The following is a 20060-nucleotide window of genomic DNA, read 5'->3' on the forward strand; positions in this document are numbered from 1 at the left end:
TTTTGTTGGTGAATTTACTTCAACGTCTCTACCCTTTTTGTTTTCATTTCTACATAGATAATTTTTCTCTTAAATTTCTTCACAGACACCATTAAAACGCATTCCTGTTGTCAGCAGTGTGCTGACAACAGGAATGCTTAGAACAAACTCCCAGTTCAGGTTGGTCACCAACGCTCATATTAAATATGTAACAAGATGTGAGTATTTGTGAAGTAGATATAGCTGAAATAAAAGAGCTTTACCATTACTGCTATTGACCCTGTTGGTCAGTATAATCTGATGGAATTAATTTACAATTAACACTCTAGTAACATTTGCTGCAATGCTTGGAAATCTGTTTTTTTGTTTCACAAATTGAACTGTAAATAAGACACTTCATGACTGTATATTCAAATATTCGCTGTTAGGTTGGAGTTCTTTCTGTTTCATACTGTTTATGTGGACATTCAAGGACTATAATATACACATTTCCTTTATACGGCATGAGCCAAACACTTAGCCAATAAAGCACAGAGACGAGTCAATAACAGGGATTTATTTGGTGGATGGGAGTTATATTCTTTGAAAAATCAAAAACATGTCTGCCCTTTCTACCCTGCTCTCAATACAATTTTTGAACAAAGGAACAGAGAATAACAAAGAAAATTAAACGTGGATTTATTAAAAGCTTTATTACATTTTTGTGAGTTTGATTCAAGACAAATATCTGCACAGATATACGGTTATATTTCTTAATATTTAAAAATATTTTCTTTATCAGTTTTCTGCTTACGGTCATTGCACAGGAACAATCACAAGGATTTTTTAGTGTTTTCACATTTTAACAATTGCAGTATAAGGACAAAGTGAAGGTGGACATAGGGGTGGCTTTTAAGTACACTACTGTGACGCAATCACACACAGAAACACTCAATATGGCTCGTTTTAACTGATGAGGTAACCCAAGCGGTTTTAAGTAGCCTGGTGAAGTCTGAGTGGACGGGTAACGCCTCCTATCAGGGACTACTTTACTGCCCTTGACTCCACTTTCTCAAGATATCCTCTGCTGCATCCAGAGTGGCGTCCTCCTGTGAGACAAATACAGCGAGCCTGAGTGAGAACGACTGCCGAACAGCAACACAGTGTGAAAATAATGTGTAATTTCACTTAATTTGGTTGGATTTACCTTCACAAAACAGAATCGGATGTATTTGTCGAACTCCTTGCTGTGCTCTGGGCTGTAGAATGCCGAGACGGGGATTGTTGCTAAACCCTGCAGCAAGAAAACCAAATCATATAGAAAGAATTAGGAAAACCAGAAAAACAATATTCTAAATATATATAGAATATATTTTTTTTTTTTTTTTTTTAGGAAAACTATATATAAAAACAATATATATATATATATATATATATATAATATATATATATATATAATATATTATATATATATATAATATATATATATATATTATATATATATATAATATATATATATATATAATATATTATATATATATATATATATATATATATATATATATATATAAGTGAAATAAGTGTTGTGTATATACACTATATACAGTTTTTATACAGATGTGATTTAAGTTCAGATAGAATATTGCAGGAGGTAGTGGCATTATATAATAAATGCACCAGACAAAAAAAAAAATATATATATATATATAAAAAAATATATGATATATATATATATATAATAATATTTATATATATAATATATATGTATATATATAATATATATATATATATATTATATATATATATATATTATATATATAAGTTATATATTATATATATATAAGTTCAGATATATATATATATATATATATTATATATATATATATATATCATATATTTTTTATATATATATATATATTTTTTTTTGTCCGGTGCATTTATTATATAATGCCACTACCTCCTGCAATATTCTATCTGAACTTAAATCACATCTGTATAAAAAAAAACTGTATATAGTGTATATACACAACACTTATTTTATTTTGTTATTTAATGTGTATTTCTTTTTTTCTTGTCTGCTATGTTCTATCTGGAGCTGCTGTAACAAGTGAATTTCCCCAGTGTGGGATCAAAGTCTTATCTTATCTTAAATAGAAACACATACACAAATGAAATTCACAAAAACACTAATAAAACACTTGGATCACTGCTTAAAAATTAATGAATTTATCCATCTTCAATTTATGCTATTAAGTATTATTAGTATGCTTAGTATTTACCTTCTCTTTTGTCAGCCATTTAACAAATTTAAAGTCATTGGGTTCATCCTTACTGCTCTGGTCATTGTAGTCCACCTCTGTCAAAAACAAAAGCCTAACCATTAATTACACAGCACTAATCAGAGAATAAACAGGGGAAAAAAGATATTAAAGTTATTTTATTTCAAGCAATGATGGATGCAGATGTTTGTTCTTCACTCACTGACAGAGGAGATGTCTGTGATCATAAAATATCCTCCCTCTGGCATGATGGGCTGCAAACCCACACTCTCCAGACATGAAGCTAGCTTCTTCCTCTTGTGGTGCAGCATCGCAGGAAGCTGCTGGAAGTAGCTCTCTGGAGTCCCGAACAGCTCATATTCCCTTTCAAATCCCTGAGCCACTGCCTCCTGATGAATGAGAAGACCAAAACCGGATGTACAAAAGTTCAAATGACAAATGTGACACATGGAGGCACATTTGATAAAGCAAAATAATAATATCCTCAACATTTTCTGCTTATTTCTATATGCTAGAAGATTTGTTGGAGTTAAAGACTGTAAAATTCTTAAATTAAGATGTACAGATCATATTTAAACCCAGATTTCCCCCTCATACTTTATTTACCGTCTAACTTTAATTAAAAAGGTGGAAAGAAACATGTCTTCTAATAATTTCACTGACAATGTCCACACTATCAAATTAAATTAAAAAGTTCTAGATGATTAGCATGGCATTTGGTATTTTTGTAAGCTTTGGTATTGAGGCTTGAGTTTAAAATAAACGTTCCTGGCCATTTAAAATGGTTAAGGACTGATATATTTACCTGAGCAGCTGTAGCACAGTGGTAAACAGTGTTCTGATGGATGGTTTTCATGTGTTTCATGATATGCCCAGAGCTGATGGCCCAGCCAACCTGAAAAGAAAGAACATGTGATCATAACAACGTGCAGTAAAGACGAACACACAACTTGAATACTGAGACAGTCATTACCTTCCAGCCAGTAGCACTAAAGGTCTTTCCACCGCTGCCAACAGTGATGGTTCGTTCCCACATCCCAGGAAGACTGGCTGTCAATACATTAATATAATTAATATATTAATAATGCAGCTTTATACAATCTGATGAGCTCTGTCTGTATCTCACCTATCTTTACATGCTTGGTTCCATCATAGGTCAGCCACTCGTACACCTCGTCGCTGATGCACAGCACATCATGTTTGATGCACAGATCAGCGATCATTTGGAGCTCTTCAGTCTTGTAAACCTGTAGGAGACATGACATGAATGTGTGGCAGGTGTTTATGTACAAAAGCACTTTTTATCCAGTAAAACAACGAAAATGACTTAAAAGTTAAATGACTGAATTTCAGACAGGTTGCATCAACCAGCTGGCTTCAAAAGAGACACTTTAGTCTGTAAATGTCTTACCTTGCCTAATGGGTTGTTGGGAGTGTTGATAACAATGGCTTTTGTGCGTGGAGTGAATTTACTGGCCAGCTCCTCTGCAGAAAGAACCCAGTCTCCACTTGACAGGACGGCCTTGCCCTCAGCTTTCTGTAAGTAACAAAATAAATCCTTGAAGGCTGATGGGAAGGTGAGAAAAGCTTGCAACAGTCACTTTATAACTCTTGAGTAAACCACTCACCGGCCTCAGAGGTACATACACTGCCTTCCCTCCAACCATCTTCACCATTGGCTGGTAGCAGTCAAAGAACGGTTCAACAATTATAACCTAAAAGACACATTCCTGTCAGTTCTTTATTTTCAAATGTTATTAACCATATAATTGTGGAACTGAAACTAGAGTATGTAGCACTTTTACACACAGTATCTGTAGCAAACGGCATTAGTTTCCCCCAATTCTTATAATTTTTTAACCTGTGCTGAGCACCGTGGGGAGGAGTTTTATCAGAGAGTAAACCAAACATACACTACATTCAAACACTTTTACGTGTTTGCTGTTTTGTCCTGACTTGGGTTGATTTTCGTACCTCATCACCTTCATTAACCAGAGCTTGAAATGCACAGAAGAGAGCCTGATAAGCTCCAACTGTGACCAGGATGTCTTCAAATGGATTGATCTCATGTCCCACAATCCTACTGAAGAATTTAGCCAGATTTTTTACAAGAGGGGGGTGGCCCTGAGGAGAGAAATTACATGAAAACATAAGGCGTCTGTCACTGTTTGATCTGCATCCATTTGTCCTTTTATTACCAGGTAAAAATGTCTGAAATCATTCTAACATGATGAACTAAAAGTAAGAATGCTTTATAGAAAGATAAAGTGTGTATTTCCACTTACAAAAGCTCGGGTATACTGGTGCATTAGGGGCCCTCCATTCACAGCTTTACAGAAAGCCTCCTGGACAAACTTGGGAGGGGAAAAGTCAGGAAATCCTTGTCCGAGGTTCACTGCTTTATAGTCTGCTGCCAGTTGTGTGAATTCAACCCTGTTGGTACAAAACAGGTCAGACACTGCTGCTTATACGTTATGTACTCTGCTACCACTGCTCCTGCAAACGTTTCAACAAAACTAAATATTTACATAAAGGATTTCTGTAGGAAACATTGTCTAAGAACTTTTAGAACGGGTAAGTGAGATAAAATTATTGATCAGTTCACCCAAATTACAAAAAAGATAAACAAATTGTTTCTATACATATCTATTAAGACATGCAGGTAGTTTGGGCTTTTTTTTTTTTACACTCAAATATGAATTACTCTTTTGCAAAGCATCAAAGGAAGGTAAAAGATTTTTAGTTTCATAATGAAAAGCACCGAATATTTCACTGTAAAGACTTTTGGGCTGTTTCTTTGCACAAGTGGAACCTTAAAGCTATCATATGTTGGTTGTTTCGGAAGTGAAAAAATAAATAAATCCAGTTTTAAGAATATCCGTGTGAAACTACATGATACATTGACGCTGCATTTAAGTATAAATGTGGTATTTTGATCATTTAAAAGGCAATTGTAGGCTATATTAAAATAACTTGACCCCACCCCCAAGCTAGATATAACACAAATATAATTATATCAAGGTTATAAAATGGGAATACGGTTGGGTTTACACTCATCCAAGTAGAGAACATGTATGAAGTTTAAAGTCAGGCTCCAAATGTTTCTCTGGAAAAGGAAAGTTTCACTTCATGAATAACACATTGCGTGATTTCTCTTGCACAAGGGTTTAATCCTAAAGCCTATAATTTAACTCTACTATGTGTCAAACACATAGCGTTATGTCCTTTTGTTTATCACCACTTACCAAACGTTTTTATCGACACCCTCTGTTCTGCTTGCATGAAGTTGTCTCGACATGATTATCTGAAATTTAAAAAAAAAAAAAAAGCTCATTTTAATGTGCACCATATGCTGCAGTATAGAAGTGTCTCTTACGTTTAGTGCACTCACCTTGTGATGATTTCTAACTAAACTTTGACGAATTACAGTCAAATGTGCGACAATATTCCTGATTATTCCCATCAATCGAGGATCATCGCTTCAGAGAGGAGTGCACAGGCTTTTATATCACCCGTCAAAAGTCCATATGGAAAAAATTACAGTGCACTTAAAAAATAATTTAAAGTGAGTTGATCCTCCTGCTCTACTACCCCTGTGGCTATATTTAAAACAAGCGCAGTACAAGTGAGCGGGGACCCGTACTTCAACCTCCTGGAGTTTTCATGTCTAACGTTGCTTCCTGTTTAGCTTCGTAGTTACCCGGATGTAAACTCGGTTCTATGAATGAGAAGTGCGCAGCCTTCTAACGGTTATTAAAACTAACGTTACATAAACGGCCATGTTGTTACCTAACACCGCTCAACACATCATTTGTGTCAAATACAACCAGTTCAGGCAGCGACTATACAGTATGTTACACGATAAGTGATTAAAAAAATGAATATTAGCATTTAAAAAGAAGTAGTTCCAGGGTTGATAGCTGGTTGCCTGGCAACCTCAAAGCGACGACGAGTTTCTAGTCACTGCGCCTACCAAAGAAATAGTCCGGCACATAACACCCAGATATAAACACAACTGGTCGTTTCTGTACAGATTAAATTAGTAATACTTGTTAAATTAGCTTTAAAAGGTGCTTATAGGTTGATTTTTTCCCCCCAAACTGTAATGCTCTTCCTTTACAAAACTTGATATTTGGTCGAATAAATTATACAACAGGAGGTTTCAATTCATGTTCATCGTACTGAAGAATCACATTTTATTTACCACAACACACATATTACTCCTTAACTTGGATATCAAGTAAATAAAATCATACTCCCATAAAAAGAGACTGATTTCCTGATTTGCCTATGTTGTCTTGTCATAAGACATCATATAAAGACACACTCCTTCCTCTATACTGACACTTTTTTCAAGTCCTCGGGCAGAACTCTGCCCCTCTTCCGCGCCCTGTCCTTCTTCTTCTCTGTCTTGACTTGTTTGCGTTTCTGGATGTTCTTTCGTCTCTTTTCCTGACGTTGCTGCATCTTCTCTACGATGTTCTCACTGCGCTTGTTCCAGTTCTTCTTCCTCTCCGTGCGCTTCTTCTCCTTCCTCTTCAACGAGGAGCGCAGCATGTCCTCGTCGTCTTTGATTTTGATGCCCTCTGCCTTATAAAGCATGTTGGTCCACTTCATCTTCTCCTCCAACTCGCGGGCTTTCCCCTCGTCTTTCTCCCTCAGCTGTTCCAGCTTTGTTTTGCGGGCCTCCACACGACTCAGCAGCTGCTTGTAGTTCTTCCCTGTCAGCGGCGTTATCTGGCCCTTCATACTCTGTTTCTTGCTCTTCTTTTTCTGCATTTTGTCTACATAGCCCTCTTCCACCGTCTCCACCGTGTTGAAAATGATGGCAGCTTCATTTCTTTTGCTGACGGCCGGGGCTTCCTCTGCTTCCTGTTTTATCTCCGGCTGCAGTTCTTGGCCACTTTTTTCAGCCAGTTCTTTCATCCGAAACTCTTTCCTCTTCCTCTTCTTGCGCTCCCGTTCCATCTTTCGTTTCGCTCGCTTTGCCTGGACTGCCTCTGATAATGCATTCTTTGGGGCTCCCTGAGAAAAGATGAGTGTAACATGTTACTCTGACATACTTAAATGTTAAACTACTGCACACACTACTCTGTTTTATAATCCCACACATTGAGCCTAACAGCACCAAATCCAAACAACAGAAGAAACAGGACCACATGACTCTCCTCCTTCACTGTGCTATCTGGTGTGTCAAACTTTACTGCTTTCCCAACTAAGTTAAACTCTAAATAATGCAACTGTCAAGACACAAAACCTTTGTAGCTGCGGCATGTAGTGACACAGGAACAGTAAGACATCTGGAGCAAGTGACAGAATGAATTACGGCCTACCAGCTGCTGAGAATTGAATACATTATTACACATTAAACATTTCCTTTACTGTATTTGATGTTGCATGTGATCACCCAGTTTGCACGTGTTCTGTAATTAGCATCTTAAACAGAACACAGAGACTCTGCATAACATCAAGGTGAAGTCAATACTGACTTGTATTGCTGGTTTTAAAAACAGTAGGTGGAGTTTATATATGGTTTTCTCTCATTGTCTGCACCATCTTTAAAATACTACAAACCTGCCCTCTGGACTCTTCGATCTTTTCATGTAGTCTCTTGCGTAGGACATCTACTGTGGAGAAGTTGGACTGTGCATTTCCTCCTTTAAGAATAAAATAAATTAAAATAAAATATGACTGAAGCAAACATCAACAATTTTAATAACAATGCAGTATGAACATGTGAAAATCAAATCGTCTCTTGGACAGGGGGACAGGCTTGTATACACTTACTGTACCTTTAGGCGGCTGTGCTGTGGATCCATTTATGCTCTGAGTTTTGGACCCGCTCAGTACTGCTGGGCCTTTCTGTGCTGCAGCAAAGGGTGAAGGCTTTCGTTGGGATTTAGGAGTAGGCGTCTTCTCATCTGCGCTCTTTTCTTTAAAATGCTTCTTTTTACACTTTTTGTTCTTCTTTGGAGGACCAGTGTCACTTTTACCCTTGAAATAAGCTACACACAGACAAACACGACACATATATGAATTATTACATATATATTCAACACTATAATGTCAATTGGACTGCCATGGTTCTCAAACTACAGCTGCCAGATTAGGAACTTGAAACATGCTTAGGTAATGCCATGAAATTAAAAGAACAGATCAGATGGTTTTCTGTAACCAAAGTGGGTTTTAACAGCTCATAGAAAAATTTTAAAATGTTAAAGTTAGCCATAAACACAGACACAAACTAGTTTCAAACATTTAATGTGATAGAGGTCTAAAAGGGCCTACACCATAGGATTTAGGAAAGCAGCAAAGAATAAAGAAAAAGTTAAATAAAGATAATTTTGCGTATTAGAATTTATTTTTTTTTTTTCCTACCTAGGCAATCACCTCAAGACCTATTGCTGCACATAACAACTAACAAAGACGTCAGTCACAAGTTCAATTGTCCAATGTATATGAGTTGTATGACAATTACAAACATTGTATAACTCATTTATTTTATTTTCAAAAACAAAACGAGAGAAAAGCAGCAAATAATCACATTTCAGGAGCTGCAAATAGAGAATATTTATTTTTTAAGTACCTAAATTATAAATACCGACTACTCTTTCCTATTTCTGGTAATTGTCATTTAGTACTACATCAGTTTTTAGACAGTAGCGCCTCTTTGAGTCAACTACAGCACTATCCAGAGGTTTGATGACACACATCGACTTGTAGATAACTGCTAACACATAAACTATAACAGCAATGTGTACAGCTACCGCACAGAAAAGAGTCAGTATGAAGAACAGAGTGTAAATGAGCCACAATGGTTAGCAAACATTACCAAAAGGTCTCTTCTTTGGCTCCTGCTCTTTCTGAGAAAAAACTGTACTTGCGAGTTTCTGGATGTAGGAGTCCTTGGAGGCGAGATCCATGTCGACCAAACTAACTTTAAATCCAGCTAAAACAGACGCACCATGACAGAAAACTCACTGGTATAAAAATATCAACACATTTCTGGACACACGTGGGTTAGACAAGACGGGACCGGAAAGGGAGGGGGCGGAGCGTCACCAACCCGGAATGTGTAACACCAGAAGCAGTCCCCCCTTCTGCTCAGCTGTCTGGTTGTTATGTAGTCGGTTGTCTAATCTTCTTTTAACCTTTTTTTCCATTGGGGTTTTGACTCAGTATGGCTTCTCTGAAATCAGCGCTGGCTTACTCCACCAGGGTGCTTGCTACGCTAAAGAAACAGGTAAATTATTTGTTGTATTTTTTTTATTTCTGCGTCTAAATATCCCAAAGGAACTTCTCTGTGTCTGGGGAAAGTCATTTTTTCTGAGCTGTGGCTGGTTTTCTGTATTTGCAGACACATGTCATTTACATCCAAAGGACTCTGTTTCAACCCAGACTGCCACTCTTCAAACGTGCAGACGGTAAAAACTAATTATATTCACTGTCAATGACATAATGATGACACTGGACTCCACTTTGTACTTTCTTAAAAGCAAATAATTCATGGTATTTAATTATGCCAGTGTAAACATAACGAAGAAGCTACTTGATTTTAGATCAATAAAATAATGAATTATAGTACAAACTTATTTAGCTTTAAAACCATTCTGTCAACAGAAGATTCCTTTAAGAAAACATCAATTAAAGGTTTGTTATCTATGGTATTTGGCTAACAAGTCAGGCCTAGATTTGTTAAAAGATTGGGTAAAAGTACAAATAATTTTAACTCATAAAAACATATAAATACAGTATGTTATAAAAATGTAAATGTGTTGCAGATTGAGCCTTACATCAGGTTTAAACTTGACTAAAACTGTGTGCCTCCATACATTATGTCTATATGTATATTGTACATTTCCAGGCAGGTTCATTCCCTTCTGGCGACAGTCCATCTCCACAGCAGCTGAAGCAGAGAAAGGAGAGGACTCTTTCCTCAAATGGTTCCTGCTGCTCATCCCTGCCACCACCTTTGGTCTTGGCACATGGCAGGTACAGCTTATTTACTTTGTGTTATCACAGTTTGTCTTTGGTTTGTTTCTGTTTGGATGGACTCGGATGCTTTTGTTTCTGTGAAGGTGAAACGCCGTCAGTGGAAATTGCAGCTGATCGACGAGCTGACGAGACTCACTACTGCAGAGCCCATTCCTCTTCCTCTTGAGTAAGTACATGTTAGATACGTTCGGTCTTATTCACTTAGGATTGAACAGCCGCTCACACAAGGACAGGTTGTTCAAAGCAGTACAATAAACCCAGCTATATCCCCTCCTGCTTTATGAAGCAGAAATATGCAAGTTCCTAAATGTTAGATCCAAAACTAACAAGTCTGTTTTAAAATCAATTAAAGGCTCAATGTGTAATATGTCAATGGCTTTAGACAGGGAGCAAAATAGGTAATTTACATATAAATATTGGCACCTACCTACATGTGTAAAATAGGCTTGACTTTAGACAAATACCCCAAATAATATCAATAAAATGGTAAAGAAATATTTTTAATGGTCATTCATACATATATATATATATATTTATATATATATATATATATATATATATATATATATATATATATATATATATACACACACTTTCTCTTTTTATCCATTGCAACACTAAAGAATTGTATTTATACTGTTATGTAAGCAAGCAATCTTCTCCAGCTTAGAAGCTGTAAACTGCATTGATTTGTGTTTTCGCCTTAAAAAAAAGGGGACTTTAATAACTTTATATGTATGTATTGAAACCCTGAAGCTTTGAAGCTACCACACTGCAAATAATAAACAAATCCTCCTCTTACAACTGAGGGTGGCACTCAAAATCTGTATCTATGTTACCTATCAATGTGAAGATTTGCATGTCATTTTTCTCCCTGGATCTTTAGTCCTCATGAGCTGAAAAGCCTAGAGTACAGAAGGGTGAGGGTGCGCGGACAGTTCGACCACTCACAGGAGCTGTATATTCTGCCCCGCTCACCAGTCGACCCAGAGAAAGAGGCCAGAGAGGCAGGCAGGCTGTCTTCAAGCGGAGAAACTGGCGCAAATGTCATCACTCCGTTCCACTGTACTGACCTCGGGTAAGACAACAGTGGAATTAACCTGGAGTAATAATGCTTCTATGATAATATAATAATATAATAACTGCATCTTACATCCAACACTCACTGATCTTTGTCACCTTCACCTGCAGCATCACAATCCTGGTGAACAGAGGATACGTACCAAGGCAGAAAATAAGACCGGAGACCAGGATGAAGGGACAGGTTAGTATTTCAGATGTGACACATGAAGTACCTTTATTATAAGAGTACTCCAACTTTTTAACATTGTATTCCCCATAGCAGTGTCCGGCTCACAATGGACATTTGAAAAGAAAACATAAAAGGATCTAAATCAACAGAAGCATAGTCTTTTTATTCCACACATTCCTTTTCCTTATAAAAACCATGTGCCTACATTACCCACAATGAATGCAACTCAAACACTGGCAGTTTAGGTGTGTTATGATAGTAGCAGCTAATCTTTCCATGTGACGTCTCAGCTACAACCAACATGATAAAATCAGTTTATATAAAAGGAAACAGCTACACATTAGCTTCCCTCATTCATACTTATATGTCCTTTTCAGATTAATTTAACAAACTGTAAAAATGCTTATGTGCAGGTGGAAGGGGAAGTGGAGGTGGTCGGGGTAGTTAGGCTGACAGAGATACGCAAACCCTTTGTGCCAAACAACGATGTGGAGAGGAACCGCTGGCATTACCGCGACCTGGAGGCCATGGCCAGCCTCACTGGAGCTGATCCCATCTTCATTGACGCTGACTTCAGTAAGATCTCATGAACACCAAAGTCCATGATGCTCTTTGGCTCAACTACATCCTAGTGAATATCACATTAAATATAGGACTGGCTCATACACTTGGTAATAATTATTCTGCATGTGTTCAGAAAAGAGAACTGTTAAACACACTGGCATCATGTTAATTGTAGTGCTAAAGTAAATGAAAGTATCTTGTATCATGCAGGGAGCACCATTCCTGGTGGACCAATAGGGGGACAGACCAGGGTCACGCTGAGGAATGAACACATGCAGTACATAATAACATGGTAGGTGGCAGCTTTCTTTATGAATTAACTACAGTTCTGAGACTAAATCTTGGATGCTGTTTGATGTAAATAATCTGCTGTTATTTTTTCCCCTTAGGTATGGCTTGTGTGCAGCTACCTCCTACATGTGGTTTGCGAAGTTCATAAAGAAGATTTAAGTGATACAACATGCAGTGAAATTGTTGCAATACTTCAAACAAATCCAGGAAATCTTGCTTAATAATGTCAAGCAGTGCAGATAACCTTGGAAAAAGACAAAGGTACTCCATCTGTAAATTGATATAATCAATTTATACTGCAAGATTTCCAGCATTTGTTTTTGTATACCTCCCCCTGCTCAACTAAAGAGCACCTATCAGAGCCTCAAATACTCTGGATTCCTACTATATTGGCTTCAAGCTGCATATATTAATGTAAATAGCTGTGGATTATTCTCCTGAATCATGTTTGAGAATAAATTAATATAAGTTGATTTTGGCTCCTGTATTTCTCATTCTTTAGTGTTTAATACTGATGGGAACTATAGGTGAAATACTAAACAGAATGAATGCTCTGCATTTATACATTAGTTTGTCTTAAGTGATTTATAGTTACTCTCTCAAGAGGTCTGATTCATTAACTCATTTTGATGTACAATCTCAATTCAGTCTCAAGTTTACTGAATGATGTCAATTCAAGTTAATGGTTTAGACCATTTCTCCCAGAAATGATTCAGTTTTTCCTTTCAAATAAGTTTTAAATGTCGTTATTTCAGTTTCTGTATTTTCCATAAGTTGCTTCTCTGTAAAACTCATCTCACTCCTTTTCCTAACAACCGTTTCTATTTATATACTAAGTCCAGCACTAGATTAACTGATTACACTTTAGTCTTAATAGCATCATTTACACCTCAGATAACAAGAGTACTGCAATACAACTTCTAATCCACACTTTCTAGTAAGTACAGTACTGTATTGAAGAGTCCAATTTAAACCATATTGTCCTAACATTAGTGAGGAAAATGAATCTATAGTATAACTGTGTTCCAAAATATATTTAGTTGTAACAGTAAAGACAGTCTTAACACCATTAGGACATACATTTTTTATTCCAAACAATTTAACCAAGCTTGGTAGCCAGTTCCTTGGCCTTTGCCTTCTCCAACTTGGTGATGCGGGCTGTGGACTTGGGGCCCATGATGCCGCCTCCCCAGTGACGACGGATCTGGAAAAAAACACAAGTATGAAGAAGGTTAAAATGGTGATATTTGTGCATTGATAGCAATATGCAACTTCGCTCATATGGAGAGACTTTAGTAAATGAACGCTCACCTCCTCATATCTGTCGTTGTAGTTGGTCTTGATGGCTTCCACAAGCTTGGCAAGTGCACCTTTATCCTCACTAGGAGAGAAGAAATCTAGTTAATACAATGCTCACAATGTTTAGAGAGATGGAGATACAAGGCATCACTGAGTCAACAGTCACAGCAACTTCGGTATAACGTAGGTAATCTATAAATATCGGTAGGCTTTGGAAAGCCTAGAACTTTGCTCCTGTCTCAATATTGCATTTAGTCTTTGAACATCCAGTAAAATTAATGACTTGGTCTTGTATGTGTGATTCTTATTGGAAACCTCTGCTGCAGAAAACTGCAGTGTAATAACATTTCTGAAGACATGTATTTCTACATATATTCCAGACTAATAGTCACAAATGTTAGTTAAAAAAAAACTGGCAAAATCTGTCACACAGCTCAGTCAATGTGCAAACTTACGGGTTTGTCTGTGTGAAGGCAACTGAAGTGCATGTCTTTCTGTGCACCAGTCTGCCCAGTCTAGCCTTGCCCTTGACGATGCAGTATGGGACGCCCATCTTGCGGCACAGAGCTGGCAGGAAGACGACGAGCTAGAAAAGCAGGAGAACAGCAGAAGAAATTAGTATTAAAGTAACACTATATACACTTTTGGCAATTCCAGAGAGTTAGATTCTTGGTTTGTGGTTTCTGCTCAGGGTTAAAAAGCTCGTGTTTTGATCCACATAGAGGATTCAGGTGAAGAAATTCATACATCATTGCCAGTGACCACTTTCTAGACTCAATTGTTCCCAATACGGCAAGTCCCACTGCTACCAAAATAAATGTGACAAACTTACCTCAATTGGGTCCACATCGTGGGCAATGATGACCAGCTGAGCCTTCTTGCTCTCCACCAGAGAGGTGACAGTGTTCACACCTGTTGGGAGGGGAATATTTTAATTGATCAGATAATCAGAGAACACTACAACTGATGTAAGATGATATTATTGGCCAATGCTCAGGGTTAAAAAGCTCAAAAGCATCAGGGTTCAGGTGAAGAAATTCTAGTCATCACTGCATTCAGGCCAACTTAGATAAAACTATACAAACATCACAACATGGTTCCTAATACCAGTATATTAAACCAATGTAGATGTTTTTAGTTACGCGCTACAGCTTTTACTTATTGCTCACCTGCACGGAGGACAGGGGGCCTCTTGGTAGGGGTATCTCCCTTTCCAGCTGCCTTCTGCTCAGCGCGAGCAAGCAGCCTCTGCCTCTTCTCCTGCTTGGTCTCTGGCCTGTACTTGTGGGCCAGCTTGAACAGCTGTGTGGCTGAGGAGGAACAGAGTACAATACAAATGAACTTCCAACCACCCAACAGTGGCTACATGCATATTTTGTTCTATAGCATGACAAGTGAAATGTATTTTCAGCAATTGCATCAGTGATCTTGGTGGGATGTCAGCACGGCTACTCAGATAGCAAATATTCTTCACATCACTTGCAAAGCCACATTGGTACGACTAAGAGCCCATTAAGCATCTTTGAAGTAACAGTTTTCACTGCAGGCAGCCATGCCAGTAAAGTACCGACTTTAGGTGCATCCCTTGGTCCCAAAAACATTTTAAAACTTACCGGTCTGGCGGTCCAGAGCCTGGGTGAACTGGTTGATTGCAGGGGGAACCTTCAGACGCTTGTAGAGGATGGAGCGCTGCCTCTGCAGGCGGATGTAACGAGGCCATTTCACAAAGCGTGTCAAATCACGCTTGGGCTGAATATCCTGGCCTATGGAGGCAAAAAAAAACAAAAAAAAAAACACACACCATATTTAGCATTTGGCCAAAACCCGAGGCAAAGCCTTTTCTAAATCTAAAGTGCATCAGCGATCTTGGTGGGAAATTGTCGTCATTGTTATAAGATAGCAAATACTCGTTTACATCATCTGCACCATTACAACTCCCCCCGGTTCTCCCAAAATGCCACCTGGAGAACGGCTACTTACCGATGCCGAAGTTCTTTGGCCTCTTCTCGAACAGGGGGTTGACTACTTTTTTGGCCTCATGTTTCTTGGCCACAGAAGGGGCAGGTGCCACCTTCTTCCCCTTAGCCTTCTTTCCCTTAGGCTGTCCAAGAGAAAACATTAACATTAATGACGGTGCACCTTATAAACCCTTAAATGTAAAGCCTGAATTATACCTTTAATGTGTTTCTCCAAGTTAAGACTTGACTCTTGGAATTAAGATTTTAGTCTAACATGAATCATACCTGATCTGTTACAATTTGCCAGCATGTCTGGACTTTAGCATCACCTAATGCCAATTCTTCAATTCAAAACTATTTTTAAAGTTACATACTTTAAACATTTTGAGTCTAAGCATCTGTTAGTGGCGTAAAAGTAAAACATGGGAGTAAAGCGCAAAAGCATTAGAGCAATTCAAACTAGCAAAATGTAGCTTAGCCTACAATACAAACCAGCTTAAAGACGGTGCAGCTTTAAGAGTTACAATTCACAAATAAAGACCACGTCTAATTACATCACAACAAAAACTACCATTGACTAAAAACGCTGTCTATAATCGAGCTATCGTTCCCATACAAACAGAACCGACGCCTGGGCCCATTAGCTCAACACCAGCAGGGAAACCACCCGGATACACACTCGCACATTAAGCTACAAGTCCTGTTTTACTTCGATTAGTCGCAGCATTAAAAGTAAGATCACGAAGTCCTGGCGGTTAACATTAATGCGGGGAAAACATAGAATAAAAACAACCCAGTGTTGCTCCTGAAATTAAAGCGTGTTGAGCCACGTTAGCTCCGAACACAGTGCTGCTCGTACCGGCGACACAACCGTCAGCTTCACCAAGTTTTAACCTAAAATCCGAACAACATCAACGCTCAATATCGACATTATATTCACGGGCAGGCTCGACAGAACTCTTAGGTATAATCTACGATGGAAGAATAAGCAAGAATACACGGATGCACACAGATACAACAGCTAGAGTAATTCCGCAGCAGAATCAGCTATGTACCCACCATGTCGGTTCAGGCAGAAAGGAAGACCGAGGCATTCTGGGTAGCGTAAATACGGCGAGGCTTTGCGACGTAATTACGTCGCCTCTTAGGCACCGATCTGGAGTCAGATGTCGCTGCTCCTCGCCCAATGCATCTGCGCAGTTCTAAAAATTAGGATACTGATTCAGGAACTGTGTTATTCTAGAGTTTTAATAGGCTTTTTACGTCATAATCAATCAATCAAGACAGCAGCGATTTAGTTTTTCTGTAAAATAAATACATTAAAATAGTTTTTTTTAATGATTATAACAATTAAAATAAATAAAAGAAATAAATATATATATATTTTAATGATTATAACAATTAAAAGAAATAAAATAAATAATTTAATTTTTAATTTAATTTATTTATTAATAAATAATAAGAGAGAAGATAAAGATTTTTTTTTTTTAAGTTATAATCTGTACACAGGTTGCTTGCTGAGCTGTGGGTCGTTCAGGTTACAGCTGCAGAGACAATGGAGAGGACATTTAAGGATCCGTTTTTGGTATTTTATTAAGGATTCAATTGCATTTTTTTAACTGTCCTCCAAAAGTTGCAAATGAGTCGTTAGAATTTGTCAGGAAAATAAGATTGTACCTGGAGTTTTGTGAGTAAATAAAGAGAAATAAATACATGAAATAAACTCACAAAATGTCAACAATTATTAAACAGAAAAATACAGCTTCTACCCTCCACCAGCTTATTGTTAGCAACCTCATCATAGAACAAATTCATTCAAACTCGAAAATAAAACTCACCAGTTCAGTTTTTATTAATCATTCCAACAATCACCAGCTCTGGTTTAGTCGAAAATAAATCCTTAATTCACTTAATTACCTCTCTCTGCTGTTATTAGTCTCTAGAGCTGTGATCCGTGTCCGGGGTTGCAGCACCTCTGGCGTCCTGACGCTGCCCTTGTCCACGAGTTCCCCCTGTTTTTCGGAATAATCTTTTTCTGAATTATCGAGATACTTCGAACTCCCACGAGAACCTCCAACCTGCAAGTGACTCCAATGGACCTATGGTGACTCCTGCCCACACATACATGCCCCATCTTCAACTATCTACCGTACCGGGTCAATTTTGCTATGTATATATTGCTATGTCTAGAGATCTGAATGGGCTTTCCTCTGACAACAGAAGTCCTCGGTGCCTGCGTATAGTCGACAAACTAATGATAATACCTCTATATTACTTAAAGACAGGACTATCTCCCGTGTCTTACCCAGATCAAAGTATAACTTGATTGAACTAAACGCGGTCATGTTTATTTTATTAAATAGAGCTCAATAAAGGAATTAATGCATCTATTGTTTCAAATGCTCTCTAAACTCAGAAATAATTACTCTGAAAAACAGACCAAAAAAAAAAAATTACTCCGAAAAACAAACCAAAAACTAAAATTTCAAGTCAATACAATACGCTTCCGTAAAAAGTAATTCTTAAGTTTAAAAGTTAGTTCATTTTCTAATAAGCTACTTTATGATCATATTTGATAGTTCACCATCAGTTCCTGGTAGAGAATTGAAGATGAAATTCAGAAGTTATCGTTGAACCAACGTGATGTCAATATTGTGTTCTGGTTGTTGATTGGTCAGAGAGGACCTCCCTTGCAGCATCATTATACATTTTCTGGCCAATCACAGATAAGCATTAAAAAAATGAAGTACATTAAATTGATAGAAGAGATCCCACCTTATGGACGTCAGCAGAAACCACTGACAGTAACCTGTCAATCCTAATCTTTATCGCCTATTTGACTCTAAAGTGAATCAAATTTTACTAGATGAACACCATAATGTATGGATGAAGACTTGAAACCTTAACTCGTTAGGAAACTGTTTACTGAGCTAATAAATTCAGTGAGCAGTTCATTTCTCCATTAGAGTGCATGGTATAGTGTGTAAATGCAGTCAATGGAGCGCCCCCTGCTGGTCTTTACATAGAATGCATGTAACAGGCTTCACACCATCTGCCCTGCAGGTGTCGCTATTGAGGCATTTTAATTTCAATAATGGATATTTTTCTAATGAAGAGAGAACAATAGTTTTATAAATCTGATATTTGGTAATAGATTTCAACCAGTTACTCTTTTAATATTTTTTTATCTCCTTCTTGCCTCTCAAAAAATAGATGAGGAGCAACCTCCTCTGCCTCCATGGACCAGCCTCCTCTGTCATATAACCTTTAACAAGACTTTAAATTGCAGATACGGTGCTGACTAATGTACCTTGATATGTATTTCTTGTTAGCATATTTAGCATCCTCTATACACAGAAGTGTGGTTGACAGATTTGTTATATTGTGTTGATTGTTTTACTATTATTTAATCAGAACCAGTTTTTTTTTAATGCGAAATAACAGTATGTTTATTATTCCATGTATGTTTTGAGGAAATCAACATTGAAGGGAAAAGACTAAATCAAAAATATGTCTTTATAAACTTTTACAGGAGCTAAAGTTAGTGAATTTCTTAAAATGAGCAGGTAAACAATATTGGTGGCAGCGCGGACTAAAACAGGTCAGTTTAGTCTTACTAAAGTGGTCAATCATGCAGAGAGTAATGCTGCACAATTAATCACAATATTATTGTAAGTGCAATATGCAAATTACAGAATAATCTCTATCTTTGCTAAAAAAAAAAAAATGTATAACAAAACCACATTATAATGTACTGTAGTGCTGCAGAGTGTACAAACAAGGTTGATATCACTGACATCAAGAATATGTTGGATATGTTACATTACTTTTTTGATTTTGAGCTAAAGCTAACTGGAAATGTGTTTTTATTGTATCTGTTTGATCTGAATTTGTTTCCTTTGAGAGATTTTAATAAAAAAATAAATTGTGAAAACATGTTTTTGTGAATGAAGTCATTATGATATTGTGATATGACCCAGTCACCTTTAGTGTACATCCAATTAAAACCATTCAGAACAAAATCTTATAATAGCTGTTTCAGTTTTATTAATATAAGACCAAATCATAATAAAATATTCAGTTCAGTTCAGAGTTTAGCAACATAACTAAGAGCTTACCTGAGCCTATAAGCTTATCAAAAAGAAACTTAAGCCAGCGAAGTCTTTAGACTTTTGCAAAAATGTGACTTGATACATGAATTGTGTGCGTATTTTTCTGTGTGTAAACAAAGGAGAAAAACTGTAACACACAACTTTTCCCATTAATGTCGCCATAGAAACCCATTTCATAATAACACTGCAAATATGCAGATTGCAATGATTTGAATGCAGCTCAGCCTTCCAATCAAAACACTCAATGCCCTATCTAGAGTCAGTGTTTGGTTTGTCCTTTCTGGGCTAGAAACATGGCTGTGTATGGTGGCCTCTGTGGAAGAGGACCCGCAGCCTCTGGAGGTAAAAACGG

The 20060-nt window shown here is 37.3% G+C and overlaps 4 protein-coding genes and 4 non-coding genes across 8 annotated transcripts; 1 reads left to right on the plus strand and 7 right to left on the minus strand.

The window, feature by feature from the left end:
• Positions 1-520: 520 nt before the first annotated feature.
• Positions 521-6269, minus strand: LOC127370269 (kynurenine--oxoglutarate transaminase 1). Its single transcript, XM_051412196.1, has 13 exons — positions 5629-6269; positions 5483-5541; positions 4523-4670; positions 4212-4361; positions 3866-3952; positions 3649-3774; positions 3364-3484; positions 3211-3287; positions 3043-3132; positions 2440-2626; positions 2238-2314; positions 1166-1252; positions 521-1067 (listed from the first exon to the last, which is right to left on the minus strand). Exons 1-13 carry the CDS (start codon positions 5698-5700, stop codon positions 1008-1010), a joined length of 1341 nt encoding a protein of 446 aa, XP_051268156.1. The 5' UTR covers positions 5701-6269; the 3' UTR covers positions 521-1007.
• A 134-nt stretch (positions 6270-6403) lies between these two features.
• surf6 (surfeit 6) lies at positions 6404-9284 on the minus strand. The gene is made up of 4 exons (XM_051412198.1): positions 9070-9284; positions 8030-8242; positions 7812-7894; positions 6404-7262 (listed from the first exon to the last, which is right to left on the minus strand). Exons 1-4 carry the CDS (start codon positions 9158-9160, stop codon positions 6573-6575), a joined length of 1077 nt encoding a protein of 358 aa, XP_051268158.1. The 5' UTR covers positions 9161-9284; the 3' UTR covers positions 6404-6572.
• Positions 9285-9309: 25 nt separating this feature from the next.
• Positions 9310-12812, plus strand: LOC127370272 (surfeit locus protein 1). Its single transcript, XM_051412199.1, has 9 exons — positions 9310-9480; positions 9595-9661; positions 10102-10229; positions 10316-10398; positions 11119-11310; positions 11424-11496; positions 11898-12060; positions 12259-12340; positions 12438-12812. The coding sequence occupies exons 1-9, from the start codon at positions 9418-9420 to the stop codon at positions 12496-12498; spliced, it is 912 nt and encodes a 303-aa protein (XP_051268159.1). The 5' UTR covers positions 9310-9417; the 3' UTR covers positions 12499-12812.
• Positions 12813-13408: 596 nt separating this feature from the next.
• rpl7a (ribosomal protein L7a) lies at positions 13409-16781 on the minus strand. The gene is made up of 8 exons (XM_051412200.1): positions 16656-16781; positions 15619-15739; positions 15252-15401; positions 14808-14948; positions 14471-14550; positions 14094-14224; positions 13651-13720; positions 13409-13543 (listed from the first exon to the last, which is right to left on the minus strand). The coding sequence occupies exons 1-8, from the start codon at positions 16656-16658 to the stop codon at positions 13439-13441; spliced, it is 801 nt and encodes a 266-aa protein (XP_051268160.1). The 5' UTR covers positions 16659-16781; the 3' UTR covers positions 13409-13438.
• Positions 14321-14395, minus strand: LOC127371030 (small nucleolar RNA SNORD36). Its single transcript, XR_007886342.1, has one exon. It is a non-coding gene; the product is annotated as a small nucleolar RNA SNORD36 (small nucleolar RNA).
• LOC127371033 (small nucleolar RNA SNORD36) lies at positions 14627-14693 on the minus strand. The gene has a single exon (XR_007886345.1). It is a non-coding gene; the product is annotated as a small nucleolar RNA SNORD36 (small nucleolar RNA).
• LOC127371035 (small nucleolar RNA SNORD24) lies at positions 15054-15122 on the minus strand. Its single transcript, XR_007886347.1, has one exon. It is a non-coding gene; the product is annotated as a small nucleolar RNA SNORD24 (small nucleolar RNA).
• On the minus strand, positions 15492-15563 carry LOC127371034 (small nucleolar RNA SNORD24). Its single transcript, XR_007886346.1, has one exon. It is a non-coding gene; the product is annotated as a small nucleolar RNA SNORD24 (small nucleolar RNA).
• Positions 16782-20060: the final 3279 nt, after the last annotated feature.

Source organism: Dicentrarchus labrax, unplaced genomic scaffold, assembly GCF_905237075.1.
Source record: "Dicentrarchus labrax unplaced genomic scaffold, dlabrax2021, whole genome shotgun sequence".
Classification (NCBI taxonomy): domain Eukaryota; kingdom Metazoa; phylum Chordata; class Actinopteri; family Moronidae; genus Dicentrarchus; species Dicentrarchus labrax.

Bases quoted from the DNA above. Each gene is read 5' to 3' on its own strand.
- LOC127370272 (XM_051412199.1), top strand. From the start codon at position 9,418: ATGGCTTCTCTGAAATCAGCGCTGGCTTACTCCACCAGGGTGCTTGCT. The intron at 9,662-10,101 runs GTAAAAACTAAT...GTACATTTCCAG, and splicing joins ACTCTTCAAACGTGCAGACG to GCAGGTTCATTCCCTTCTGG. The intron at 10,399-11,118 runs GTAAGTACATGT...CTGGATCTTTAG, and splicing joins CCCATTCCTCTTCCTCTTGA to TCCTCATGAGCTGAAAAGCC.
- LOC127370269 (XM_051412196.1), bottom strand. From the start codon at position 5,700: ATGGGAATAATCAGGAATATTGTCGCACATTTGACTGTAATTCGTCAA. The intron at 5,542-5,628 runs GTGAGTGCACTA...TTTAAATTTCAG, and splicing joins TAGTTAGAAATCATCACAAG to ATAATCATGTCGAGACAACT. The intron at 3,288-3,363 runs GTGAGATACAGA...ATGTATTGACAG, and splicing joins AACCAAGCATGTAAAGATAG to CCAGTCTTCCTGGGATGTGG.
- rpl7a (XM_051412200.1), bottom strand. The intron at 13,721-14,093 runs GTAAGTTTGCAC...CTTCTCTCCTAG, and splicing joins GCCTTCACACAGACAAACCC to TGAGGATAAAGGTGCACTTG. The intron at 13,544-13,650 runs GTGAGCGTTCAT...GTTTTTTTCCAG, and splicing joins ACAACGACAGATATGAGGAG to ATCCGTCGTCACTGGGGAGG.
- surf6 (XM_051412198.1), bottom strand. From the start codon at position 9,160: ATGGATCTCGCCTCCAAGGACTCCTACATCCAGAAACTCGCAAGTACA. The intron at 8,243-9,069 runs GTAATGTTTGCT...GTCTGTGTGTAG, and splicing joins GCCAAAGAAGAGACCTTTTG to CTTATTTCAAGGGTAAAAGT. The intron at 7,895-8,029 runs GTACAGTAAGTG...TTATTCTTAAAG, and splicing joins CACAGCACAGCCGCCTAAAG to GAGGAAATGCACAGTCCAAC.